Below are 27,822 nucleotides of genomic sequence, written 5' to 3'. Positions count from 1 at the left end.
GTGAGCATGCACAGACTGGCAAGCAGGCAAATGATCAGACCCACTGACAACGTCGCTCTGCGCATGCTCTGCAGTGTCAGGAAATGGTCTGGCGATTAATTTACAATAGGGATGATGGTGCAAAGCAACACGGTGTGGTAATGGGACAAGTAAAAGAAGCAAAAAAAAGATGGGTCCAGAATCATTACCAGCATCTGCTGTTCGCAAAAATGGGACCAGTGGTCATGATTTGAAATTGTTGAACTTTATGTCGAGTCCAGAAGGTTGAAAAGTGCTGAACTGAAAGATGATGTATAAATTTTTAAAAATTTAATTCATTCATGGAATGTGGACATCGCTGGTTAGGCCAGCATTTATTGCCCATCCCTAATTGCCCTTGAGAAGGTGGTGGTGAGCTGCCTTCTTGAACCGCTGCAGTCCATGTGGGGTAGGTACACCCACAGTGCTGTTAGGAAGTGAGTTGCAGGATTTTGACCCAGCGACAGTGAAGGAACGGTGATATAGTTCCAAGTCAGGATGGTGTGTGACTTGGAGGGGAACTTGCAGGTGGTGGTGTTCCCATGTATTTGCTGCCCTTGTCCTTCTAGTTGGTAGAGGTCACGGGTTTGGAAGGTGCTGTCTGAGGAGCATTGGTGCATTGCTGCAGTGCATCTTGTCGATGGTACACACTGCTGCTACTGTGCGTCGGTAGTGGAGGGAGTGAATGTTTGTAGATGAGGTGCCAATCAAGCGGGCTGCTTTATCCTGGATGGTGTCTAGCTTCTGGAGTGTTGTTGGAGCCGCACCCATCCAGGCAAGTGGAGAGTATTCCATCACACTCCTGACTTGTGCCTCGTCGATGGTGCACAGGCTTTGGGGAGTCAGGAGGTGAGTTACTCGCCTCAGGATTCCTAGCCTCTGACCTGCTCTTGTAGCCACGGTATTTATTTGGCTACTCCAGTTCAGTTTCTGGTCAATGGTAGCCCCTTGGATGTTGATATAGTGTGGGATTCAGCGATGGTAATGCCATTGAATGTCATGGGGAGATGGCTAGATTCTCTCTTGTTGGAGATGTTCATTGCCTGGCACTTGTGTGGCGCGAATGTTACTTGCCACTTATCAGCCCAAGCCTGGATATTGTCCAGGTCTTGCTGCATTTCTACACCGACTGCTTCAGTATCTGAGGAGTCACAAATGGTGCTGAACGTTGTGCAATCATCAGCGAACATCCCCACTTCTGACCTTATGATTGAAGGAAGGTCATTGATGAAGCAGCTGAAGATGGTTGGGCCTAGCACACTACCTTCAGGAACTCCTGCAGAGATGTCCTGGAGCTCAGATGATTGACCTCCAACAACCACAACCATCTTCCTTTGTGCTAGGTATGACTCCAGCCAGCGGAGGGTTTTGCCCCTGATTCCCATTGACCTCAGTTTTGAGGGCTCCTTGATGCCATACTCGGTCAAATGCTGCCTTGATGTCAAGGGCAGTCACTCTCACCTCACATAGAATTATATGTTTCACATTTACATGCTGCTCAATGACAGGAACAGTAGCATAGTGGTTATGTTACTGGACTAGTAATCCAGAGGTCTGGACTAATGCTCCAGAGAGGCATGGTCAAATCCTGCTACGGCAGCTGGGGAATTTAAATACAATTAAATAAATCTAGAATAAAAATCTAGTCTCAGTAATGGTAACCATCAAACTACTGAATTGTCATTTAAAAACCCTTCCGGTTCACTAATGTCATTTAGGGAAGGAAATCTGCTGCCCTCACCCAGTCAGATCCATATTCGACTCCAAACCACAGCAAAGTGGTTGACTCTTAACTGCCCTCTGAAATGGTCCAACAAGCCACTCAGTTGATTAAGAAAACCAGACCAACCATCCGACATCGACCTAGGTACACCCAGCCCTGTCGACCCTGCAAAGTCCTCCTGACTAACATCTGGGGACTTGTGCCAAAATTGGGAGAACTGTCCCACAGACTAGTCAAGCAGCAGCCGGTCAGTCATAACTCACCGAATCATACCTTATAGCCAATGTCCCAGACTCCATCACCATCCCTGGATATGTCCTGTCCCACCGACAGGACAGACTCACCAGAGGTGGCAGCACAATGGCATACTGTTGGATGAAAGCAGCCCTGGAGCCCTCAACATTGACTCCAAACCCCATGAAGTCTCGTGGCATTAGGTCAAACATGGGCAAGGAATTCTCCTGATTACCACCTACCAACATCCCTCAGCTAATAGAAAGATAGAAAATAAGAGCAGGAGATGGCCATTTGGCCCTTCGAGCCTGCTCCGCCATTCATTATGATAATGGCTGATCATCCAACTCAGTAACCTGTTCCCGCTTTAGCCCCATACCCTTTGATCCCTTTGGACCCAAGAGCTATATCTAACTCCTTCTTGAAAACATACAATGTTTTGGCCTCAACTGCTTTCTGTGGTAATGAATTCCACAGGTTCACCACTCTCATCTGTCCTGAAAGGTTTACCCTGGATCCTTACACTATGAACCCTGGTTCTGGACTCCCCCACCATCGGGAACATCCTTCCTGCATCTACCTTGTCAAGTCCTGTTAGAATTTTATAGGTTTCTATGAGATCCCCCCCTTCTCTTCTGAACTCCAGCAAATATAATCCTAACCGACTCAATCTCTCCTCATACTCACTCATCCTCAGTCACCCCATCCCAGGAATCAGTCTGGTAAACCTTCGCTGCACTCCCTCTATAGTAAGAACATCCTTCCTGAGATAAGGAGGCCAAAACTGCACACAATATTCCAGGTGTGGCCTTACCAAGGCCCTGTATAACTGCAGCAAAACATCCCTGCTCCTGTACTCGAATCCTCTTGCTATGAAGGCCGACATACCATTTGCCTTTTTTAACCACCTGTTGGACCTGCATGCTTACCTTCAGCGACTGGTATATGAGAACACCCAGGTCTCGAGAACACTAATGAAATCAGTACTCCTTGTTGAACAGCATCTGGAAGAAGCACTAATGGTAGCAAGGGCACAGAATGTACTCTGGGTGAGGGAATTTCAATGTCCATCACCAAGAGAGGCTCAGTAGCACCACGACTGACTGAGTCCTGAAGGACATATCCTCCAGACTGGGCCTGTGGCAGGTGGCGAGAGAACCAACAAGAGGGAAACCTACTTGACCTCGTCCTCACCAATCTACTTGTTGCTGATGCATCCATTAGTGAAAGTATTGGTAGGAGTGACCACCACAAAGTCCTTGTGGAGATGAAGTCCTGTCTTCACACTGAGGGTACCTCAATCAGGTTTTGTAGCGCTACCACAATGGGATAGGATTCAGATCAAATCTAGCAGCTCAGAGCTGGGCATCCATGAGGCACTGTGAGCCATCAGCAGCAGCAGAATTGTATTTCACCACAATGAGTAAACTTATTGCCCAGCATATCCCTCACTCTAGCACTATCAAAGACAAAGACAATGGCTCAATGAGGAATGTAGGAAAGCATGCTAGGAGCAGCACCAGAATGCCAACCGGGTGCAGCTACAACACAAGGTTACATGCGTGCTAAACAATGGAAGCAGCATGCTATAGACAGAGCTAAGCGATCCCACAACCAATGGATCAGATCAAAGCTCTGCAGTCCTGCCACATCCAGTCATGAATGGTGGTGGACAATTAAACAACTAACTGCAGGAAGCGGTTTCACAAACAACCCCATCCTCACTTATGGCAGAGCCCAGCACGTCAGTGCAAAAGACAAAGCTGAAGCATTTGGAACTACCTTCAGCCAGAAGTGCCGAGTGGATGAGCCATCTCTGCCTCCTCCCAAGGTCCCCAGCATCACTGATGCCAGTGCTCAGCCATTTCAATTCACTCCACGTGCTATCATGAAAGCCTTTGCTGTGTAAAGCGTGCCGAGCCTCAGGACCCTGACAACATCCTGGCTGTAGCACTGAAGACTTGTGCTCCAGAACTAGCTGCACCCTTAGCCCCATATTGTTCCAGTATAGTTATAACACTGGCATCTACTCGATAATGTGGAAAATTGCCTGTGTGTGTCCGTACACATCAAGACCTCGACAACATTCAGATTTGGGCTGATAAATGGCAAGTAACATTCGTGCCACACTAGTGCCAGGCAATGATCATCTCCAATGAGAGAATCTAACCAGCTCACCTCAACATTCAACAGCATTACCATCATTAAATTCCCCACCATCAACATCCTGGAGGTTACCACTGACCAGAAACTTAACTGGACCAGCCATCTAAATACTGTGGCTACAAGGTTAACTCAGAGGCTGGGAATTTTGCAGCGAGCAATTCATTTCCTGACTCCTCAAAGCCTGTTCATCTACAAGGTACAAGTCAGGAGAATGATGTAATACTTTCCACTGCAGCTCCAACACTACTGAAGAAGTTCAACACCATCCAGGACAAAGCAGCCCACTTGATTGACACTCCTTAAAACAATAACTCTCTGCACCACTGGCACACTGTGGCAGCAATGTGTACCATCTGCAACAACTCGCCAAGCTCCTTTGACAAAAACCTTCCAAACCTGTGACCTCTACCACCTAGAAGGACAAGGGCAGCAGACACATGGGAAGACCATCATCTGCAAATTCCCCTCCAAGTCACATATCATCCTGACCTAGAACTGTATCGCCGTTCCTTCACTGTCACTGGGTAAAAATCCTGGAACTCCCTCCCTGTTGGTGTATGCACGCCACATGGACGGCAGCGGTTCAAGAAGGCGGGTCACCAGCACCTTCTCAAGGGCAATAAATGCTGGCCTTGCCATCCATGAATGAATAAATAATAAAAAAAAAATGTGGATCAGTTAATTTTTGAAATGTAGTCACTCGTGTAGGTAAACATGGCACCAATAAGAACACAGCAAAAAGTCGCAAACAGCAACTGAAATACATGACCAGTTAATTGATTCTCATTGCATTTGAAAGCCAAATATTGGCAGGACACCAAAAGAGCTTGTGGTCATCTTGAAATGGTGGTACACCCAGCAAATAATGGATGGTACGGAGTTAATATGTCATCTGAAAGCCAATGACACAGCAACTCTCTCAGTAAGGAAGACAAAATATGAGGGAGAGAGAGCAAGCGCAATCTCGGCCCGAGGCTTGCTTTCCGTTATAAAGGAAGTAATGAGAAAAGGTCAGATCGCTCTTTTGTCAAATGTTAGAGATCAGTGAATCAGTAACAACTGGTGGTCCTTTGAATGAGATATTAAGACAAGGTCCTAGCTATTTGTTCCTGTATTTAAAGGAGGATGTTAAAAACCCTCATGGAGCCATTTGACAAGGAAGGTTCCTGCTGTACCCTGACCAACATTCCTCCCTTTACCAGCACCACCAAAAAAAAAAACACAGGAACTAGTCATTTATCTCACTGCTGTTTGCAAGGTCTTGCTGTGCACAAATTGGCTGCTGTGTTTTTCCTCAGTTAGTCTACTTCAAAGTAATTCAATCTATCTGAAGGACTTTGGGGCCATTGAGTGTTACAATAATATAGCTGCAAGCCATTTCTCTTCTTTCGTATCTGCGTGCAAACAGAGCCAAGTCTCATATATGATTATTTGCTCGCCTCAAACTCCCCGGTTTAATTTCAGGCAGATCAATCAAAACACATGGCGAAATCAAATCCCTGTGAATCATTCCCACGCAGGGGATGTCCCATTTCACAAATCTAGCCATTACTCCAATTCAAAGTGGAAGTGCCACATTCCTCAAGAGGTTCCAAGACAAAAGCAGAGAGAAAAAGAGAGGAAGACGACAAGTGAGTTGCTGCCTTTTGTGTAGTTAAATGGTGTAATTAAAATGGTAGGCCAGGCAATGAAGGGAAGGAAATAAACTGTAGAAATGTTGTGGCTGGCATGATATAAAAAGGACACTGCTGAATTATGGTGTATACATTGCAACCTAGAAAATTAGTAAAAGACGACCACCCTAGAAAATTCAAAATGGTCCTGAAACAATTCTCCCTCTTCCCCCTCAATTGAAGCCAGCACTTGCCTGCCCTTTCCTGTTCGTTGCCATGTACATCTCCCCTTCCCTCTACTCACTGCCCCTCCCAAAGTCCTAATGGAACGGTTCCAGCCACTGTAAGTGGGAACACCGGATCTCATGGCAACTCCCACTTGCATAGGGCAGTGGCTGAAATAACTTACACTGGCAACAGGACTTTCAGAGGGCAAACTCCAAGGGAGAGGTGCCAAATTTAAAAAACAGCAGGATCTGATTAACTCAATTTGTCTCCATTTCCCAGTTGCATTCAGCCAGATTGAGGGGCTGGCTGGCTGGCAGGCAGGTCTCCAGCACTTAGATGGCAGCCAGAGAGCGGAGAGGAGGGACGGTGAGATTGGACGCTGGGGAGAGTGGAAGGGGAGGATGGTGGAATTTGGGAAAGGCCAGGTTGGTGAGAGACCATGGCTGATGGGCAGGGGTGGGGGCATTGTAATTCATGGTGGGGGTGGCTAATTGCAGGAATGGTTTACAGGTGGCTTGGTCAGCTGGGGGGAAAACACCCTGCTCCTCATTGTCCACAAGCAGTGCGGAAGGGAGTTATCTGCTGGATCCAGCAGTCCTCGCATCCTTCTAGCTGCTAAATTTCCCATAGTCCAGAAAACCCAAATCGGCCAGCACAAAATTTAAAAGAGAGTTAAATCTGAGGCATGCAGCCTCATTAAAATATTTGAAAGCGAGTTGGTTGCCCTCCCTCTATTAAAACTGGAAGTGAGCAGGATCGAGCTCAAGTTTGAGATTTAACACCTCACCTGACCCAAGTTCACTTAAAATTCTCCCCATTGTGTCAGCAAATGCAGGCATGGCGCTAGAATCTCCAAAACAATGGAAAACATGTAAAAAAAAGACTTGCATTTATATAGCGCCTTTCACAATCTCAGGACATCCGAAGCACTTTAAAGTCAATTAAGTACTTTTGAACATACGAATTAGGAGCAGAAATAGGCCATTTGGCCCCTCGAGCCTGCTCTGCCATTCAATAAGATCATGGCTGATCTGTTTGTGTCTCAAATTCCACACTTCCATCTACCCCTGATAATCTTTGATTCCCTTGCCTAACAAGAAATCTATCTACCTCCGCCTTAAAAATATTCAATGACCCCACCTCCACCACGTCTGAGGCAGAGAGAGTTCCAAAGTCGCACAACCCTCAGAGAAAAAAAAATTCTCATCACTGTCCTAAAAGGGCAATCGCTAATTTTAAAAACAGTGCCCTCTAGTTCTGGATTCACCCACAAGAGGAAACATCCTTTCCACATTTACCTTGTCAAGACCATTCGGGGTCTTATATACTTCCATTAAGACTCTCCTCACTCTTCTAAACTCCAGTGAAAACAAGCCCAGTCTGTCCAACTTTTCCTCACAAGACAACCTGCTCATTCCTCCAGGTATCAGTCCAGTAAACCTCCTCTAAATCGCCTCCAATGCATTCACATCCTTCCCTAAATAAAAAGGAGACCAAAATTGCACACAGTATTCGCGATGTGGGCTTAGCAAAGCCCTGTATAACTGAAGCATAACATCCTTACTTTTATTTTCAATTCCTCTTGCAATAAAAGGATAGCATTCCATTAGCCTTCTTTATTACTTGCTGTACCTGCATACCAACTTTTTGTGACTCATGCACAAGAACACCTAGATCCCTCTGCATCCAGAATTCTGCAGTCATTCTCCGTTTAAGTAATACTCTGCATTTTTATTCTTCCTGCCAAAGTGAACAACTTCACATTTTCCCAGGTTATAAACTATCTGCCAGATATTTACCCACTCACTCAACCTATCTAAAAATCAGTCTGCAATCTCCTTATGTCCTCTTCACAACATACTTCCCTACCCATCTTTGTCTCATCTACAAGTTTAGCTACCATGCCATTGCTCCATTCATCCAAGTCATTGCTATAAATTATAAAAACTGGAGTCCCCAGCACGAGCCCCACATCCACTCGCCACATCCTGCCACTCAGAAAAGGACCAATTTATGCATACTCTGTTTTCTGCCAGCCAATCTTCTATCCATGCTAATATGTTACCCCTACACCATGAGCTTCTACTTTGCGCAAAAACCTTTGATGTGGCACCTTGTCAAAAGCCTTCTGGAATTCCAAGTACAGTACATCAATGGGCTCCCCTTTATCCACAGCGCATGTTACTCCTTCAAAGAACTCCAATAAATTGGTTAAACATGATCGCCCTTTCATAAAACCATGCTGACTATTCCCAATTACCTTGAGTTTTTCCCAAGTGCCCAGCTATAGCCTCCTTAAATGATCGACTCCAACAACTTTCCCACAACAGACGTCAAGCTAACTGGCCTATAATTATTCAAAAAGCAGGGGAGGCAGAAAATTGGTAGAGTGGTTATATTTGCTATTTTCCAGTCTGATGGAACATTTCCAGAATCTAGCAAAGTTTGAAAAATTAACACCAACACATCTACTACCTCATTAGCCACCTCTTTTAAGACCCTAGGACGAAGTTTATCAGGAACTGAGAACTTGCCAGTCCACAGTACCAACAGTTTGGTCAGTACCGCTACCCTGGTGATTGTAATTTCACCAAGTTTCTCTCTTCCTTCCACCTCCTGATTTACAGCTATTACTGTAATGTTTTTTGTATCCGCTATTGGTGAAGACAGAAGCAAAATATGTTAATTTCATCCACCACTTCCTTATTATCTGCTATTAACTCCCCATTCTCACTCTCTAGAGGACCAACACTCACTTTACTTACTCTTGTCCTTTTTAATACCTGTAGAAACTCTTGCTATCCGTTTTTACATTTCTAGCTAGCTTCCTCTCTAACTCGAATTTCTTTCTCCTGATTAACCTTTCAGTCATTCTCTGCCGCTCTTTATATTCTGACCAATCATCTTTGTGCGATTATATGCTTTTTCCTTAAGTCTGATGCTTTCCTCATCTTCAAGAAACCACAGATGGTGGGTCCTCCCCTTAGAATTTTCCTTAAGGCTATACTTAGTGAGTATTCTGAAATATCCCCTTAAAATGTCTGCCACTGCTTCTCTATTGATCGATCTCCTCGCCTAGTAACCCAGTTCACTTCAGCTAGCTCAATTTTCATGCCAACATAGTTGTCCTTATTTAAGTTTAAAATACCAGTCTTAGACCCACTCTTCTTTCAAACTGGATGTAAAATTCAATCATATTGTGGTCGCTGCTACTTAGAGGTGCCTTTACTCGGAGGTCACTAAGTAATCCTGTCATACTACACAATACCAAGTCGAATATAACCTGCTCTCTGGTTGGTTCCAGAACGTGCTGCGCTGTAAGTGTAATCAATGTTGCAATGTAGGTATGCATTTACTTGCAACTAGTAATAGTATTGGGCTCGTACTGAACGCATACTTGCACAGAAATTTTGCTTCAATAAAATTGAAGTCCAGTTCTGATGGTGATTGATGGCAACACAACATTCCAAGCAGAAAAGGGCACAATTTAAAATGAAATTCTTCACCTCAACTCTTTCAAATCAAGCCTAAACTAGTAGGATGACCTCCTGCGGATTTAATGGAATTTTCCACCATTTATGTAAACAGTAAAAAGCACAAAATAAATGGCCCTGTCAATGAAAGCAGGAAAGTAAGGAGGGTACTTCCTCTTCCTCGCCCCAAGTAACACAGAGAGCACTTAAATCACACAAAAAAGTGACAGTGACAGTCACCACTCCACAATCCCTTCATTTATTCAATTACTATTAACACTGACTCTTAAGATTAGCAATTATACATCTGATTTAATAATATTTACAATGCTTTGGGAAGACAAAGGGGGTTACTTGACTTGGGCCATATGGGTTCCTCTGTAGGACCTTGTTTGTTCGTTCAAGCACCAAACTGGAGTGATTCCTCCACCCAGTACACAAGAAAAATCAACCATTCCACATCTCAGAAGACGGCTAATGTTCTTCCTTCCATGGCATTTGCATCAGAGCAACATTAAACTAACCTTTTCTTTCACCCCTCCCACCCCTTTAAAAGTAACCCATAATCCCCTCTATGATATAGAATCACAAAAAAGGTCAGAGTACAGAGTCGATACAGGATGCCCTTGATGCATCCATTCATCAAAACAAACCCACAATTTTGTTCCCAATGTTACTGAACATGAAACAGGGCAAACCAGTATCAGCACCTAGAATGAAGATATTGCAACTCACCTGTACAACGTCTATGCCTCGTTTCCTAGAAAAGAAAGGACAGAATAAATTAGAGAAATGCAGTCCTTGCAAAATATTGCAGAATTATGCAGCTTCAAAACAGTAGGCTATAAAAAAAAAACTGAACCACAACTCCACAGCTAGAATCTCAAAGATTCAAATTGTTTTTGTTCTGTAAATGGTCCCAAAGTTTCAGACTGTTATTAAAAGGGCAAATAAATGCACAAACACTTAAAAATAAAAATATTAATGTCTTGTGCTCAATGTGGCTGGGAAATGGAAGCAAAGTCAATGGTCTTCAATTAGAGATGATGATTTTTGAAAATAAGATGTCTTGGAAATTTCTAAATGAGAACCAGACACCAAAATTCCAGCTTTTGGAAACTGTAATTGCCAATACAAGCAATTCAGTTGTGAGATTTGCCATTTTGGTCCTACTTGCAAATCTCTGTTGAGTACAATTGGAACCAACTAGTAAAGGCCGAAATTCACCTACCAAATCTGCACTTTCTTGTTCAGGGTTCCATAACATCTGTAAGATCAAGGACATTCTAGCTGTGGCAAAAGCAGGCAGCAAGCACAAGAAAAAAAGTATGGTAAATAGATACAAAATCCACTTCAATCCAATTTGTTCCAGTACTTTGTTTCTGTGAAATAGCATAGGAACCTTCTGTTCGTTGACAATTAAGATGGTCTGTTACAGATGGCAAGCTGTTCGTCTCAGCTGTGGTTCCACCATGTACTTCATCTATAGCTCAAATCCTGTTTGGTTTGAACTGTGCAAACCAATGAAAGAAATGCAGTGACAATCCTAATGAGCAATTTTTCCTTTTTTTTTTTTTGCAGAGCGAAAGAATCAGGCAGAGATTTTCCCCCATTCGGTCCCTACATGTGAATCTTGAAAAAGAAAAATACTCATGTGCTTTTTCACTGGATAAAAGCACGGAGCCATCCAGACCATTAAAGGACCCAAGCTCTATAGGTGGTCAACAGTAAGTTAGTTCATTTTAGCTAGGATGAAGCAATTGCAGATTTTGGGATGGGCAAAACAAAATGGCATAGGTTCACACTCCTCAACTTTGCAAACATTCGCCAGCATTATATGGGAAGGAGGACAGGCCAGACTGCACCAGCCAAATAGTTCACCAACAATTATTGTCCAGTAAGAATAGCTATACGATTGAATCCTACAGAACAACTGACACATGTTGAACTGAACCCCAGCATAGGTCACTACCTTCAAAAGAAGAATAAAAGATTATTTAGGAACAGAGAAAAAAGGTCATTAGGCCTAACAAGCCTATACTTTTTTTTTCCAAATGGATCAATGGCACCTATATGCTTTTTTGCCATATTCCTCAATTCCTACTTACTCAAGAACTGCGCCAAATTGTGTCTCTATAGCTTTTCACCAGTATGATTAGATTAAACAGTGGAGGTCCAATGAGACTTGGGGAGTCCAGGTTAACAAATAATTAAAATGTCATGAACAGGTATAGAAAATCAAAAAGGCTAATGGAATGCTGGCCTTTATATCTATAGGACTAGAAATTATGCTATACAAAGCTCCGGTTAGACCACATCTGGAATACTAGGAGCAGTTCTGGGTACCACCATAGGAAGGACAATATTGGCCTTGGAGAGAATGCAGCAAGGGTTAAGCTATAAAAGGAGAGAGATTACATAAACTAAGACTGTATTCCCTAGAATTTAGAAGGTTAAGGGGTTATTTGATAAACATTTTCAAAGGTATTATGGGGAGCAGATAGATTAAATGAGAAAACTAGTTCCATAAATTGGGATAAAAACAAGAAATGCTGGAACCACTCAGCAGGTCTGGCAGCATCTGTGGAAAGAGAAGCAGAGTTAACGTTTCGGGTCAGTGACCCTTCTTCTCCACAAGTTGGGACATCTGCGACTAGAGGGCACAGTCAATTAGCGCCAGACCTTTCAGGAGGGAAATTAGAAAACACTTCTTCACACAAAGGGCAGTAGAAGTTTGGAACTATCTTCCAAAAATGTCAATTGATGCTAGATCAATTGTTAATTTTAAAACTGAGGTGAATACCTTTGGGTTAACAAAAATTTATTGAGGGATATGGGGCAAAGGTAGGTATATGGAGTTAAGTCGCAGATCAGTCATGATCTCACTGATTAGTACGGAACAGTATATTTATTCTTTCATGGGATGTAGGCGTTGCTGGCAAGGCCAGCATTTGTTGCCCGCCCCTAATTGCCCTTGACATCTGAGTAGCGTGCTAGTACATTTCAGAGGGCAGTTAAATGTCAACCACAATGCTGTGGGTCTGGAACCACGTGTAGGCCAAGCCAGGTAAGGATGGCAGATTGCCTTCCCTAAAAAGGACATTAGTGAACCAGATGGACTGGTTAAATGCCCTACTCCAGTTCCTATACTGTGTTTTCTGTTCAATGTCTAGCAACTATTCCACTTTTTGCTCTTTTGGTTAAAAAAAAAAAGCTCCACTTTCTTACTCCTAACTTCCTGATTTTTTTAATGTTTATATCCTTCGGCATTTGACATCTAAGTGCAGGTGCAGGGGAGGGAAAGAAAAAAAAAGGGAAAAGCAAGTACTTCTCATTTTTAATTTCTTTATTGGCATTTGACATAGTAACTGCTGACTATGGAGTCCATTCTCAATCACTGCAACAGCTTAATTCAATTCAAAAGAGCTTCTCCACACTTTTCAACCTGTGTATAATCCTTGTATTCAAAGAAAGAATTTCAAGCGGGTGACCCTAGATTTAAAATTGTAACCAACATTTTTTTTTAAATGAAACAAATGCCAGGAAAAAAAAAAAAAGGGCCTATTTCAAACAAAGGGAAGAGTACAAAATCCAGTTACTGTAGTGGTTTTCAAATTTATCAAATTGGGCATCAACAGAACCTGATCTTTTCTCATCCCTCCAAGGATACTAGCACCAATCTGTCGGAACACTTCTCTCAGTCTCCTTCCTCCCAGGACTTGCAACAGTCTTCCTCACCAGAACTGCCAAATTCTTTCCAGAATCCTTTGATGTTCATTGCAGAAGCAATCCCCAACACGTTCTAACAGTGCTCACTCAGGAATTGAGATTTTTAAATTAATATTTATATTTTCATGAATGTTAACTTGTCCCAATTCCCCTCAAAACTCTACCATTTATTCCCCAGCTGAGGGGGAAAACAGAAAACCTGCAGATAAAAAAGGTTGGCGTTGCCCCACCAGGAAATGTTCAGTGGTAATGGAATGACTGCAAATATTATCCACCCTTAATATCCCACTGGAAAACTGCGACTCTGCAGAGTGGGAGCTGCCACGTCCTGGCACTCAAATTAGTGGAAACCCAGCCACTGAATAAATTAAAAAAACAACTTGCATTTTCAAAGCCCCTTTAAAATAGTAAAGCATCCCAAGACACTTCAAAGAAGTGTTCAGACAAAAATTTGATTCTGAACCACATAAGGAAGTATTAAGACAGGTGAGCAAATGCTTAAAAGGGGTAGGCTTTAAAGTAGCGCCTTAAAAGAGGAGGAAGAGGTGGAAAGGCAAAGAGGTTAAGGGAGGGAATTCCAGAGCTTAGGGCCCAGACTGCTGAAGGCACCAATGGCAAAGCGAAGGAAATTGAAGCTGTACAAGAGGCCAGAACTGTAGAGTTCTCAGAGGGTTGTACGGCCAAGGTCACAGATGGATTTGGACACAAGGTTGAGATTTTTAAAACAAAAAAGTGTTGCTGGATTAGAGACAATGTAGGTCAGTACATACAGGGGTGATGGACAAATGGAACTTGGTGCAAGTTAGAATACTTTTCTGCTGGTATCCTATGTAAATCTCAATAGGAATCCTAGGATGATGGCAGGATGTCCAAGAAAGGAAAACAGACCAGAGCCATCAATTATAGTGCTGAGCCCAGGTACAAATTCTGGGTCAATATGGCTGAAAGTACAGCGACTGCAAAACGTGTCTACGCCACATGATTTCCATTTGAGGACTGATATGTTGAACACCATCATACATTATGCAAAGTATAGAATTTCAATACATAGCTGAAGTAAAATTTCACCTGCACCATTGCAAATAAAGCTGCAGGGATGAAGAACAAATTTATGTTGTTAGCAGATTTAGATGCACTGGGAGAATGGGCCATCGTCAGGTGCATATAGTGTTGTTCCTGCCCATATTTATGATACTGTATACACTTACACTTTACAGCGAACAGAACTGAAAATGGTCGAGAGAGAAAAGGATCACGGCATAATAGTTCATAGCCCTAGTGACCAATGCAGGGAAGCCAAAGCCCAAAGCAAATAGGGCATTTGGTCATACTGACATGATTTATTCTATGTCGAATATTCCTATCGTTTTGTCCTTGTACAAGACCTTGGTGAGACCAGATTTAGATTACTGGGTCCAACTTTGGTCCTCTCATATGGTGTGTGATGAACTGGTTCAGAGAAGAGCACCAATAATAAATCCCAGTTTAAGAACATTTGTTACTCTGCTAGGCTTTAAAAAAACTGGGTCTATTCACAGTCAAGATGCATAGACTTCAGGGCAATTTGATAGAGATAAATAAAATAGATCAAGGGCTACATTGTGTTCCTACTGATCTTGCCCAGTCTAAGTTATACAGATCTAGGATTAGGTTACATGTTAGGCAGTACTTTTATTTCCAGAGGATTGTAGACTTGGAACAAGTTGCCAGCTCGTGCAATGAGTGTTGACGATAATTTTTTTTTCAGAAAGAGAAATAAGGCCAATTCCAGATTAAGGCAGAGATCACATCTTGAAAAAAGGTAGGAGAAATACCAGGTGTAAGCAGAGCCAATGCCTGCTCCTGAGCTAGTTTTGATTGCCTAATTATTAGCTGGATTCCCCACCACCCCCACAATTGGTTTCTTCTTGAAAAAGTTTTTGTCTGCCTTCTCCCAGGAGATTACGTGGCTGCTGGTGGAGAGAGTACAATCTTGATTCAGACAAAACACTACGTGGGGCAGGCTTGATGAATCAGGTGACTTTCCCAGTCCAGCATTCTCATATTCCTATAAAGCACTCTGTATTTCATAAACTATGCACCAGTGAGCAATAAACTCTTGCAGTCAAATTATGAGATATTTGAAGGAAGCAGCAGAGTGGCGATCTTTTACAGATAGAAAAGATTGTTAAGTGTATAGAAAAAAATTATTCTAGAATGTTATTTCAAATTAATGCGTGGGAGCAGAACAAGGCGACTCATGTTCAAGCAAGAAAAAAGGTACTATTAGGACTGATGTCAGGAAATCGTTTTTACAGAATGAGCAATGTGTGCAATGAATTTCCACATAAAAGTAAAAACGCTGGAATTATTGAAGAACCAATTGGATGATACAATAGGGAATGTTTCTGGCAGGATGGTCTTCCTCATCCATAATTATCTTGTGATCAGGAAAGCAAAAGTGACATCCCAGAAGAATCTGTAATGAGATAAATGGCACACCCAAGGCTTCATAAATCTTAAAAAAAGGAGCAGAGCTGAAGTTTCACATTACATTTAGTTTATGTTATCATGTATCCCTCATTAGAAACATGCAAGTGCTTGACTTGGACCCTCATTATAAATCAGGGAGCGTGAAGTATTTAGACCAAATATTCTAGCCCACAAACAGCACAGCCTCCAAGTCCTTCCTGTTATTTATCACAGAGGTCTTAGATGACAGCACGCGGGAGAGTCTGGACAAACCGCTAACTCTGGTCGAGCTGACAAAGGCCGTCATGTCCTTCGAGACGAGTAAAACTCCCGGAAGTGACGGCCTGCCAGTTGAGTTGTATTTGACTCTGTGGGACTGGAATCGGCCCAGACCTGCTGGAAGTGTACGAGAGTATGCATCTGGCCAGCAGCATGTCAGAATCCATTTGGAAAGGCATCATCACCCTCATCTACAAGTGGAAGGGGGAAAGAGGGCGGAAATCAGAAATTGGCGGCCCATCTCACTGCTTAGTGTTGACTACAAGATTCTGTCCAAAGTCAGCGCCAGTTGGGTCAAGTCTGCTCTGGAGTTGGTGATTCACCCCAAATCAGACTTGTATTGTACCCGGCAGGAAGATCTCTGATTGTATCCCTGAGTAGCACGAGACTAATCACCTATGTACGGGACAGGAGGGTGGACACCTGCCTCTTCAGCTTGGACCAGAAGGCTTTTGACAGGATATTGCACACATACATGGACGTGCTCTCCAAAATGGGGCTTGGCGAGGTAATCAATTGGATCAAACTGCTCCACACAAACATCAGTAACACAGTCTCAATCAACAGGCAGGAACCAGAACGTTTCCTGATAAAATCTGGAGTCAGACAGGGCTGTCCTCTCTCCCCTGACTTGTTTGTTTGCTGTATTGAACCTTTTGCTGAGTCCATTAGGAAGGATGCGGGCATAAGAGGGGTGACAATCCCAGGCAGCGGAGGCACTCGGGTCAAAGCCTCCCTATACATGGTCGACATCGCAGTCTTCTGCTCGGATCCGCCATCGGTTTGCAGAATGATGAGCATCTGCGACCAGTTCAAACCGGCCTCGGGAGCCAAAGTAAATCGCAGCAAGAGCAAGGCCATGTTCTTTGGGAACTGGGCTGTCCAATCCTTTGTCCCCTTCACCATCAGGTCAGACTACCTGAAGGCGTTGGGGATATGGTTTGGAGGGGTCGGGGCATGTGCCAAAACCTGGAAGGAGCGAGTAGCCAAGGTACACCATAAAAACTGAGCATGTGGGAGCAGCTTTCTCTCTCCATTGTGGGCAAGAACCTGGTCATCAGGTGTGAGGCGCTCATGTTGTTGCTGTAGGTGGAACAGGTCTGGCCCATACCAAACTCCTGTTCTGTGGCGATCACCCAAGCCATCTTCTGCTTTATCTGGAGATCGAAAATGGACCATGTCCTGAGGGACACGATGTTCAAACCTCTAGATAAAAGAGGAAAAAAAAAAAAGTACCCAATGTTGCCCTCATCCTGATGGCCACTTGTGTGTGGCTGCATCAAGCTGTACTTAGAACCCCAGCACGCAAACACAAAGTGTCACTACGTGCTGAGGTTCTATCTGTCCCCAGTGTTACAAAGGATGGGTCTGGCCACATTGCCGCAGAATGTTCCATCCAGTTGGACTGTGCCGTACCACCTATCTTTCATGGAACAGTTTGTGCGGAAAAAACACCTTTGACCACCAATCCATCAGGCAGTGGTCTGCACGGAATGTCCTCAAGGCCCTACGGGAAAAGAAGATGGTGGATCCTGTCGGATGGTTCCCTAAATAAACTGCCAAAGTCATTTGGCAGAATGCCTCATCAGAACTTTCAAACAAGCACCAAGACGTAGCTTGGCTGGTGGTGAGAAGGGCCCTCCCCATCAGATCATTCCTGCATGCCCAGAACCTCACCTCAGCATGCTGCCCTCAAGGTGGCTGCGGTGGGGATGAGACTGCTGCCCACCTCCTTCTGCAATGTGCTTTTGCAAAGCTAATGTGGAAAGAGATGCAGTGGTTTTTGTTGAGGCTCTGTAACACATGAGTCTGTGGTCTACGGTCTGTTTCCAGGGATGTACACCGAGATGAACATCAACTGCTGCTGGAGGACCATCAACTCGGTGAAAGACTTTCTTGGTCTGCGTGAAACTTGCTGGTCTTCCAGTGCAAAAGGTTGTCCAAGACCAAGTGTTGCAGACTGGCACATTCCAAGTTCCAGGACTACATGCTGATGGACGCACTAAAGCTTGGGGCAGCCGCTGCAAAAGCTCAATGGGGAAAGGCCACGATGTAAGGTCCTCCCACCATAGCGAAGAGGGGCTGGAAGCTGTAAAACCCCTCCAGCTGTATGCATCAAAATATGGTTTTGATGTGTCATGCAAATGTACACTGCATGTAAAATGGAATGGAAAGTTTGAGGCAACTCATGTTCTGTACTGAAGAAAATGGATTTCTTTTGCACTTTCTGGAATGTCAACTTGGAACTATTTTGTAGTATTGCGTACAGTTCTGGTCACCACATTACAGAAACAACATTATTGCTCTGGAGAGAGAGCATAGAGGAACTTTACAAGAATGTTGCCAGAACTTGAAAGTTGCAGCTATAATTTAAAGATTGGATAGGCTCGGGTTGTTTTCCTTAGAACAGAGGAGGCTGAGGAGTGACTTAACTGATGTGTACAAAATTATAAGGGGCCTAGAGAGAGTAGACAGGAAGGACCTGTTTCTCCTAGCAGAGAGGTCAATTACCAGGGGGCACTGATTTAAGGTGATTGGTAGAAGGATTAGAGGGGATATGAGGAAAAAACTTTTTCACCCAGAGGTTGGTGCGTGGCTGGAATTCACTGCCAGGAATGGTGGTGGAGGCAGAAACCCTCAATTCTTTAAAAAAGGTACCTGCACACGCACATGAAGTGCTGTGGCCAGCAAGGTCATGGACCAGGTGCTGGAAGGTGGGATTAGATTGGGCGGCTAGTTTTTTCAGCTAGCGCAGACACGATGGGCTGAATGGCCTCCTTCTGTGCTGCAATTTCTCTATGGTTCTATGTATTTTTTTTTTTAAAAATGAATAAAGTGTATTTTTGGAAAATAACCCTCTGCAAACCATTAGGATATTAATTACACTATTTTATATTACATTAATTTTAGCCAAGGCTGTTCAGCAGGGAGGGGGTGGGGAATATTCAAATCAATGAAACTGGAAGGTAAGTCACCTGGATCAGCATTAGCAGAACTCTGAAGATGGTCTACCTACCTTCCTGGCCTACAAAAAGGATTTTTTAAATTTGAAAAATAAAATTTAAATCTATTAGAGCTTTTCTGGCATTAAACATGTTGTTTATATGCCTATTTATCCATGCCCTCATACTTACTTGAATTACATAAAAGAAAGTAAACTAGAAATAACTGATGGTTACATGGCAGCCAAGTTGGCAAACTTAACACCCGAATATTTCCACACATATCCCTATCAAATATTAATTAATTAATTTGATTCATTAAATCCCAGTTAATGAAAAACTGTTTCATGAACTCCTTTGTTTTCAGCCATGTCAACAATACCACAATGTGGTTTCCAAACTCGGGTCAAAACCCTACCTATGCCACACAGGCAACAGTTGCTCTAGAAGGCAGCTCAGCACCACCTTATCAAGGGCAAATAGGGCTAGACAATAAATGCTGGCCTTGCCAACAATACCCACATCCCACAAACAAATAAAAAAAAAGTTTGTATGACAATACAATTCACAATCACAGGTGCGAGCCGCATTGAAATATTCTCATGGCAAATTTGCAGTACCCAACATCTGGAAAATGGTATCGGTGGAAAAGAGCTGAAGTGGCAGTGTAGTGAACTGGCACTATAACAACATGACATAGGGCTCAAGGGGTACAGGATTGTGACATCAGCTGACCAAATTGGGGGGGGCAACTGCCTCTCATATGGAGATAGGCCAATAGGCCAGCAAGTAACGTCAGAACTCTTCCACTCCTAGCAGCTAGTGTTCTAGGCACATGCAGAAACACAAACAGAAGTAAAACTGCAGAAGCAGTGCCCCCAATCCAGGGCCAACTCAGTGTTGCTAACTGTTGGGGGAAGATCTATATCCTTTGTTACCAATGACTGAGTTGCCCCTACATCTCAACACCATAAATCAGCTTGCCTGCCTCATCTGACAAATATGAGGATATTATACCACTGAGCACAAAACATTTATACCCTTCAGAGGCCTGACTTAATTTGCTAGCACACAAGGGAGAACACTTCTGTTCCCTGTCCAACATCACCAAAGCCACTAGGCTTGGCAACAGTGCCACCTATTGGGGCATCCTTTTCAGTACAGGCTTTTGGTAAACCAAATGGAGATGTGGGCTTGCCTTTCAATTTCCAGCATTGATTTTATATGCCCGATTACAAAAATAGCACATTGGTTCTTTTGACTCAACCCTAGTCTCCTGACTATCCTTTTTTAAAACCACTCTGGAGGGTTGCCTGTATCCCCTCTCACTAAAAAAAAAGGCATCTATTCTGGTTATCCACACTTATCTTTCCAACTCTGAAAGTTTTAAAATACTGGCCTGTAACTACTGCTTTTGTAGATCAATTCGTAATCATCCACCATTCCTGCAGCATTCCTCATTTTACCAGCTTTATGTTCTTCCAGGTGGGACCTTATTCCTGAAGGAATGCTATTTTTAAATTCCTCCAATAGGATTACTTCCAAGGTTTTCAAGTCTTGTTCAGTCTTCATTGACTGATACCAATGATCAAATATTATTTTCGTCTCATTAGCAAATCCCATAAGTTTCTGACCCTGTTTCTTTCTTAAATTCCCAAATGTTTGCCTGTAAGCCTCTGGTACAACTCATAACTATTGAGAACTGCAGTTTTAACCACTTCATAATCACTTGCCTGTTCCTCAGCAAGTGCTGAGTATATCTCTAACGATTTTCCCACTAACACATTTTGTAATAAAATTGTCCAACTTTCCTTCAGCCATTGCAACTTCATAGCAATTTTTTTTGCCAAAGGACAAAGTATATTTCAACTCCTTTCTCACTGAATTTGGACACTAAATATATATATTCCTTGCCAAATCAAAACCAGCAGTTTGAAATTAGATTCTCAGGTTCCTCAACCTTCCAGTCGCTCCCTGTTCACATAAGCCAAGCTTCTCTGTCTAGTCCAAATTTTCTGGCTTGTCTTTCTTATTCTAACTCTTTCTCTCTCTTCAAATTCAAACTTTCTCAGTGCAAGTTGAAATTGTCTGTCTTTTTCCCTTTCTTTTTCCAGTTGCCGCAATTGCAACTGAATTCTAGCTAACTCAATCTGAGAGCTACCAGGACCAACCTTTCCTTCAAGGAAGAAATGCTGAGACAACACTTCAATGATTCCTGTCTTGTTGGTTTTTGATTTTAAACTAGCCCCCACTTGCTCCGCGACAGCCATTAATGCATCCACTGTTAAGTGTTGGAGAGTCAGATCTTCTATCTCCACAAAGGCTTGAGCATTAAAAGTAAACATGCTGGCTTTTCCTTATGAATATAGCAAAAGTAATTGTGAAATCTTGTTTGGAATTTGCTAGAATTTAAACAATGTACCCGTTTTACAGCCTCTGAATTCGTATCCCGGACCAGAGCTCCCAATTTGTTACGACCTCAGAGAGACTGTTAACATTAAAATAAAAGAGATATGAACCCCCAGACCAATTTAAAGAATTACATGACAAGATTTCATGTTTAAGACTTTTATTATAACACCTGCAAGAAATCCCCTTTAACCAGATAGTACTTTGTAAGTAACAGATATCCCAGATTACAGAAAGGTATTTTCTTTACTTATTAAAATACTTGAAAACCTCACACCACACTTATATGTTGCGTAGTCCTTTTTGTTGGCAAAATCCTTTGTGCTTAAAAGTCCCAAACTCCTCCCAGTTGTAATGGGTTGGATCTCCCAGACTTTTTCAAAAATCAAACGACCTCTTCACTCACTTCTCTGAGCACTTCCGACCTGGATGTTCCTGAATAAGGTGTTTCCTGGGGTGATCCTGCTGGTCTTCTACTTCTCTGCAAGCTTCAACTTTCAAAACAGGTTGATGTCTTCACAGCCTTTCGCTGTCTCAGGCTTGAGAGCAGGTGTTCCTTCTCCCTCTGCCGTAACCACTGGTTTCTTCTCTTACAGTCTGTCTGCCTTCAGAAAATCAGTTAAATTTATCTGGAACCACACATCAATAGTCTATTGTCCTGTTTCAATATGCAAAGTCCAGAAGTCTGGTTTCACAGGAACACCTGGGCTTTCCATTGTTTCCAGGTGTTAACAGCTACTTGGTATATTTGCATCTTCAGAATCATTGACCATGTTTTACAACTCAAAAGTCCCGGAGAGCAAAACACATTGTTCTTTAGGTGTTACCCATGCAATCTCTGTTTCTCGGGAACAAAAAGTCTCTGAGGTGTTCTCTGTTGTCCTAGTAACCAACTTTGGCAGAGCGGATGTGAAGTCACCTGACCTTCCGGACGGCATTTAAATTTTTTTTTAAAAACCACGCTTTTTAAACCATAATCATGTTACAAAGTCCAGCGTTCAAAACAGCAACAATAAACCCACAGAGCTGCAGATGCTCAGTCATTGAGCATACTCGAGACAAAAGTCAATTGATTTTTGGACACTAAGCGAACCAAGGGATAGGGCAGGAAAGTGGAGTTAAGGTAGAAGATCAGTCACGATCTTATTGAATGGCAGAGCAAACTCGAGGGGCAGTATGGCATATCCCTGTTCCTATTTCTTAAGTTCTTATTAGAAGTGACAGAGGCCAAAATTCGATCAATAAAATCCAGAACAGACACAATGGATGGAGAAGAAATGATGCCATCAAACACTTGAATGAAATGTTTTGAAGATGCTACCAAGTTAATTGATAGGGACATTGTAGCAGATATTAAGTACTTCAGCCTTCAACATCCCTTCTTAGAGGACTTCACAACTGGCTTATAACAAAATAAAAACAAGAAATGCTGGAAACACTCAGCAGGTCTGGCAGCATCTGTGGAGAGAGAAGCAGAGTTAAAGTATCAGGTGATCCTGAAACGTTAACTCTGCTTCTCTCTCCACAGATGCTGCCAGACCTGCTGAGTATTTCCAGCATTTCTTGTTTTTATTTCAGATTTCCAGCATCCACAGTATTTTGCTTTTATTTTAGTGGCTTATAACAAAGGTGCAAATGAAACCAAGACAATAAGTGTTTAATGGCGACTGTTCCAGTCTGCTTCAAAAAAATTTTTTTTAAAAAGGGGGGGGGGGGGAAAAAAGCAAAAAATTTTAAATTTGCAGAAAGTGCAGATAGCTGCTCTACAAAATCTGTACTCAAACTAGATACCAAACAAAGAGTGCCAAGAGTCTTAATAGCTGAGTAAGTGACAGGCAAATAGCATTCAGAAAGAGCAAATAAACTTGTAGTTATATGGTGCCTTTCACCTCAGGACATCCCAAAGGAAAACATGGAGAGAGGATGGAGCAGGGGGAGAAAGAAATTCCTGTCTGAAGCAGAGAATTTTGCAAATTGAGACTGCCGGGAAATATGAAACGGTGTGCATTTACACAACCAGGCACTCCACAAGGAGATGGAGAGGAGGAAATAGTCACTGATTAGGAGTTAGAAGAAAAGTTAGGGAAGGTGACAAAAAGAAATGTGACAGAGGGGTTCAGGAGGGGAGTTCTAGAGTGCAGCGGCATGATGGCTGACAGCTTGGACAATGATGGTAAAACAACTGAAGGATTTCTTTCTCATCTTCAACTTCAAAATTCCCTGAACAAAAAGACAGAATTCTGTAACTTTGTCAGTCAAAAAACCTTTCAAAATTTCAAAAAATAACACACAAGACCATAGAAAGTAATTGGTATTCATCCCACCTGCATCTGCTGATATCTTTCAGCAATATTAGTTACACTCTCTGCAAACTACAGGCAATTTTACCTCATGTTACTGCTGTAAACTACTGATATACAGTTCAGTCACTGGTACTCCAAATAAATGGAGTGACAGCCATATATGACATTAAAAAAAGAAACCATTTTCTCAGGCTTCTGTAGTTGGAACAGCTGCCTCCAAAGGTCTGCTAAACATGCCAAGCCACTTCTGTGGGTCAACATATTTGCATTATGGTGCAAAAAAAAAGCTTCATGACGCAAGAATGCCAATGCATTGGAAAGGCTGATCATTAATTTTCAGATCCTGCCCAAAACATTCTCCAAGAAAGCAGAAGCAAAAATTGCTAGATTATTCCTTGGTTCCACTCCCCATTGGTCATTTGAAGATACGTTTGGAAACAAGAGTTCTGGTCTCATCTATTTTATAGCCACAGGAAACAAGCAAAAAAAGTGAGATTTCTATGTCCAATTCAGGTTTCAGCTTTCCAAGTTTTGGCTTAGTTCAGTAGGGTGCGCAAAACATTCTCAATGGGGGCAATAGCAGCATTTCAGTCATCCTATCTCAGAGTCCTAAGGTTGTAGGTTCCAGGTCTAGAGTACAAAACCTAGGCTGACACTTCAGTGCAGTACTGATGGAGTTAGACTGAAGCCTTGTTTGCCTTTTCACATGGATGCAAAAGATCCCACAGCACTATTTGAATAGCTGATATGCTGTACTACATTTATACAAATCAACCAACACCACCAAAATAGATTAATTTATCAGGATGATATCTTAGTAATTATAATACTGGACTAGCAACCCAGATGTCATGAATTTAAAATTCACCAGGGTACAGTGCAAAATGGAATTCAATAATGCTGGCAGGAAAAATCAAAGTGAAAAATGAGACACACCTGCTGGATCATCATAGAAACCCAACCTCCTTCAATGACCCACCATACTAGTGATTGTTAATTACATTAGGGCAATCAAGGATGCCCAACATCTATTACCTTGTTTGTACCCCCAATATCCTAAGGGAGGCAGTGGCATAGTGGTAATGTCACTAGACTAGTAACCCAGAGCCCCAGGCTAATGCTCTAGAGACATGGGTTTGAATCCCACCACGGCAGATAGTGAAATTTGAATTTAATTAATAAATCTGGAATTAAAATCTAGTCTAATGGTGACCATGGTTGATTGTTGTAAAAAGCCATCTGGTTCACTAATGTCCTTTAGGGAAGGAAATCTTCTGTCTTTACCTGGTCTGGCCTACATGCGACGGAGACAGAAAAAGAAAAATCAAAACAGGGTTCCCACTCATGATCACTATCTAGTGGCCCTCGCTGAAAGAAAAAAAGATTGACTAAATATCCTGCTAATGTTCACTAGACTCTCACCTCCCACCCGAGCACAATGATGTTGTAACCCTACATGAATCGGCACGTTCAGAGTAGCAGTGGGGATAGAAGTTACAAAAGTTCTTGTAGTTCTAAACACAACATTCTGTACTATACATGTTGAGCTTCTAGTGACAACTTATGAGCTGCTCTCAGAACTTTTTCAAACCCTAAATGAATGGACATGCAATAATATGCAACAAGTACCAATTTGTTCCCTCATGAACAACCTTCTATTATGTCATTGATTTGTGTCACTTCCAAGTATGTGGAATATCCACAAAGTCAATGTAAAATCATTCATAGTAGGATTTTACAAAACGTTAAGGCCTCACTCTCAAAGTCTCTACCACACAACACCAGAACTAAACAAGAGCACACTACAGGATGTTATAATATGCAATGGCCCAAAAACTAGGTAAATCTGAACTATTAAAGTCTATCTGAAAGTCATTAAAAGTTTTTTTGTAACATTTATAAATAAATCCTACTGTATGTTCATAACATTGTACAGTGCAGTGGTAATTGATGCAAAAATCCATTTGTAAGCTAATTACTGTACATCACTACATCTCAACATTTTAGAACACCCTGAATAATGTACAGGTTTAAAACAGTAATGTTACACAGACACCAAAATCTACACACTCAGGGAGAGTTCCAGTGTCATTTTTTTTGTTAAATGAATGAGATTATGCTCCACAGGTTATTTATTTTGAACATACTGAACGTTGTCCAGGTACGACTAACATAATGCCAGACCTCACTCAGTTTATATTAATAGCAAAGGGCAGCTCCAAGTGCTGAGAAGGATCCTATTAAAGTCAGGACAAAATTGGCTACTCCGCAGATGTCCACATGCTAAGTGCTATCAGATGTTGCTGATATCACCTCATTAACTATATATAAATCATAGAATTTGTATAGCATCCTACATATTGTTGGGTAATGTCAGCTGCCTAATTCACACATGGTATCAAGAGCCACACAGCCAGGTACCATAGTGGAAAATAATTCTGCTCCAATTCACAAGATCACAGACAATGACAACTGGCATTAACACCCTTAACATAGCAAAACGTCCCAAAGTGCTTCACTGAAACGTTATCAAACACAATTTAACACCAACCAACATAAGGAGATATTAGGGCAGATGACCAAAACCTTGCTTAAAGTTTTCAGGAGCGTCTGAAAGGAAGCGAGGTAGCAAGGCGGAGAGGTTTAGAGAGGAAATTGCAGAGCTTAGAACCAAAGCAGCTGAGGCACGCCAACGGTTGAGCAGTGAACATCAGGGATGCACAAAAAAGAGACCAGAATTGCACAGATCTCAGAGGGTTGTAGGAGATATGCGGGGGGGGGGAAATTTGAAAACAAGGATGAGAATTTTAAAATTGCGGCATTGCCGGTCCGGGAGCAGGTATTATACTAAAATGATATACATTTGCTAGCCCCTCCAACCAGAGTGGCTTCCCTGTTTCCACCTCTCCTCCTCCACTCCAACCACATTCCTAAAATCTTGTTTCTGTTCCTGACAGACTTTTGAATGGAATCCACATCAGTTTACTACTCCCCAGTCCCCCACCATCTATCCCCACCCCCAAACCTCAAAAAGGTAATAGCATAAATACAGCATTGTTCAGTCCATAGCTTTTCTAACTGTAAGCAATGCATCTCACAAAAAAAAAAATCCAGCTTTGCTCAGTTAATGGAACTGTAACAAACGTGCTACCATTGGAATGCTAGCTCTCCAGAGTAAAATCTGGAAGCTTTATCAACCACCATGAATATTCATTCATCTTTCTTGATGTTAAAGGGCCCCCTGCTGAACAATTTCCCAGATCCTGGTCAGGACACAGTAAGCTCTTGCTTGAAACGTCAAACTGTATTAGCTTGCACTCTATCGTAATAAAGTCTTTTGCTCACATTTCACATTCTGCTCAAATTTAGGCTACATCAGATTTATTTATTGTTTTTAGTGGGGTTTAAAATGGCAATTGCATATTGGTGCACAGGACTCTTTACACCCTCCAGAACTTAGCTTAGAGAGGACTATCAGAAACTGAACTAGACCAGTCATACAAGTACTGTGGCTACAAGAGCAGGTCAGAGGCTGGGAATTCTGCACTGCGTAACTCACCTCCTGGCTCCCCAATCCCTGTCCATCATCTACAAGGCACAAGTCAGGAGTGCGATCGAATACTCTCAACTTGCTTGGATGCTTGCAGCTCCAACAACACTCAAGAACCTCAATACCATCTAAGACAAAGCAGCCCGCTTGATTGGCACCCCATCTAAAAACATTCACTCCCTCCACCACTAACACACAGTGGCAGCAGTGTGTACCAAACACATGATGCATTGCAGTAACTCAGCACACCTCCTTCGACAGCACCTTCCAACCCATGACCTCTATCACCTTAAAGGACAAGGGCAGCAGATGCATGGGAACACCAGCATCTGCAAGTTCCCCTCCAAGCCACACACCATCCTGACTTGGAACTATATCATTGTTCCTTCAGGCTCAATGGGGAAAGACCACAGTGTAAGGTTCCCCCACCAAGCTGGACTGAGGGGCTGGATCCATGGGAAACCCTTCGAACTGTATCGTTAATATTCTCAATTGCTGTAAATGTAAAACTGTAATTGACATGACAATTGTGAAACGGAAGGGTTGGGAAGAAACACATGACAGTATTGAAGGAAACTGATCTCCCTTGCAATGTTTGTATTTTTTGGTGCTGTTTGGAAACTGTTTGGCAATGTAATTTTTACAGATTTTTATGAATAAAGTATATTTTGGAAATTAAAAAAAAAAATCATTGTTCCTTCACG

At 42.5% G+C, this 27,822-nt stretch overlaps 1 protein-coding gene across 1 annotated transcript in view; it reads right to left on the bottom strand.

The window, feature by feature from the left end:
- The window catches only part of itpk1a (inositol-tetrakisphosphate 1-kinase a), a 250,394-nt gene that overhangs the window by 220,229 nt on the left and 2,343 nt on the right, over positions 1-27,822 (bottom strand). The window contains exon 3 of the mRNA XM_068038755.1: positions 10,191-10,215. Within this exon, the coding sequence (XP_067894856.1) occupies positions 10,191-10,215 (25 nt within the window). The remainder of the gene's footprint in view (positions 1-10,190; positions 10,216-27,822) is intronic.

The sequence above is a fragment of the Heterodontus francisci genome, chromosome 9, assembly GCF_036365525.1.
Source record: "Heterodontus francisci isolate sHetFra1 chromosome 9, sHetFra1.hap1, whole genome shotgun sequence".
Lineage (NCBI taxonomy): Eukaryota > Metazoa > Chordata > Chondrichthyes > Heterodontiformes > Heterodontidae > Heterodontus > Heterodontus francisci.
Note: the sequence above shows the minus strand (reverse complement) of the source record. Positions and strands in the feature narration are given on the sequence as shown.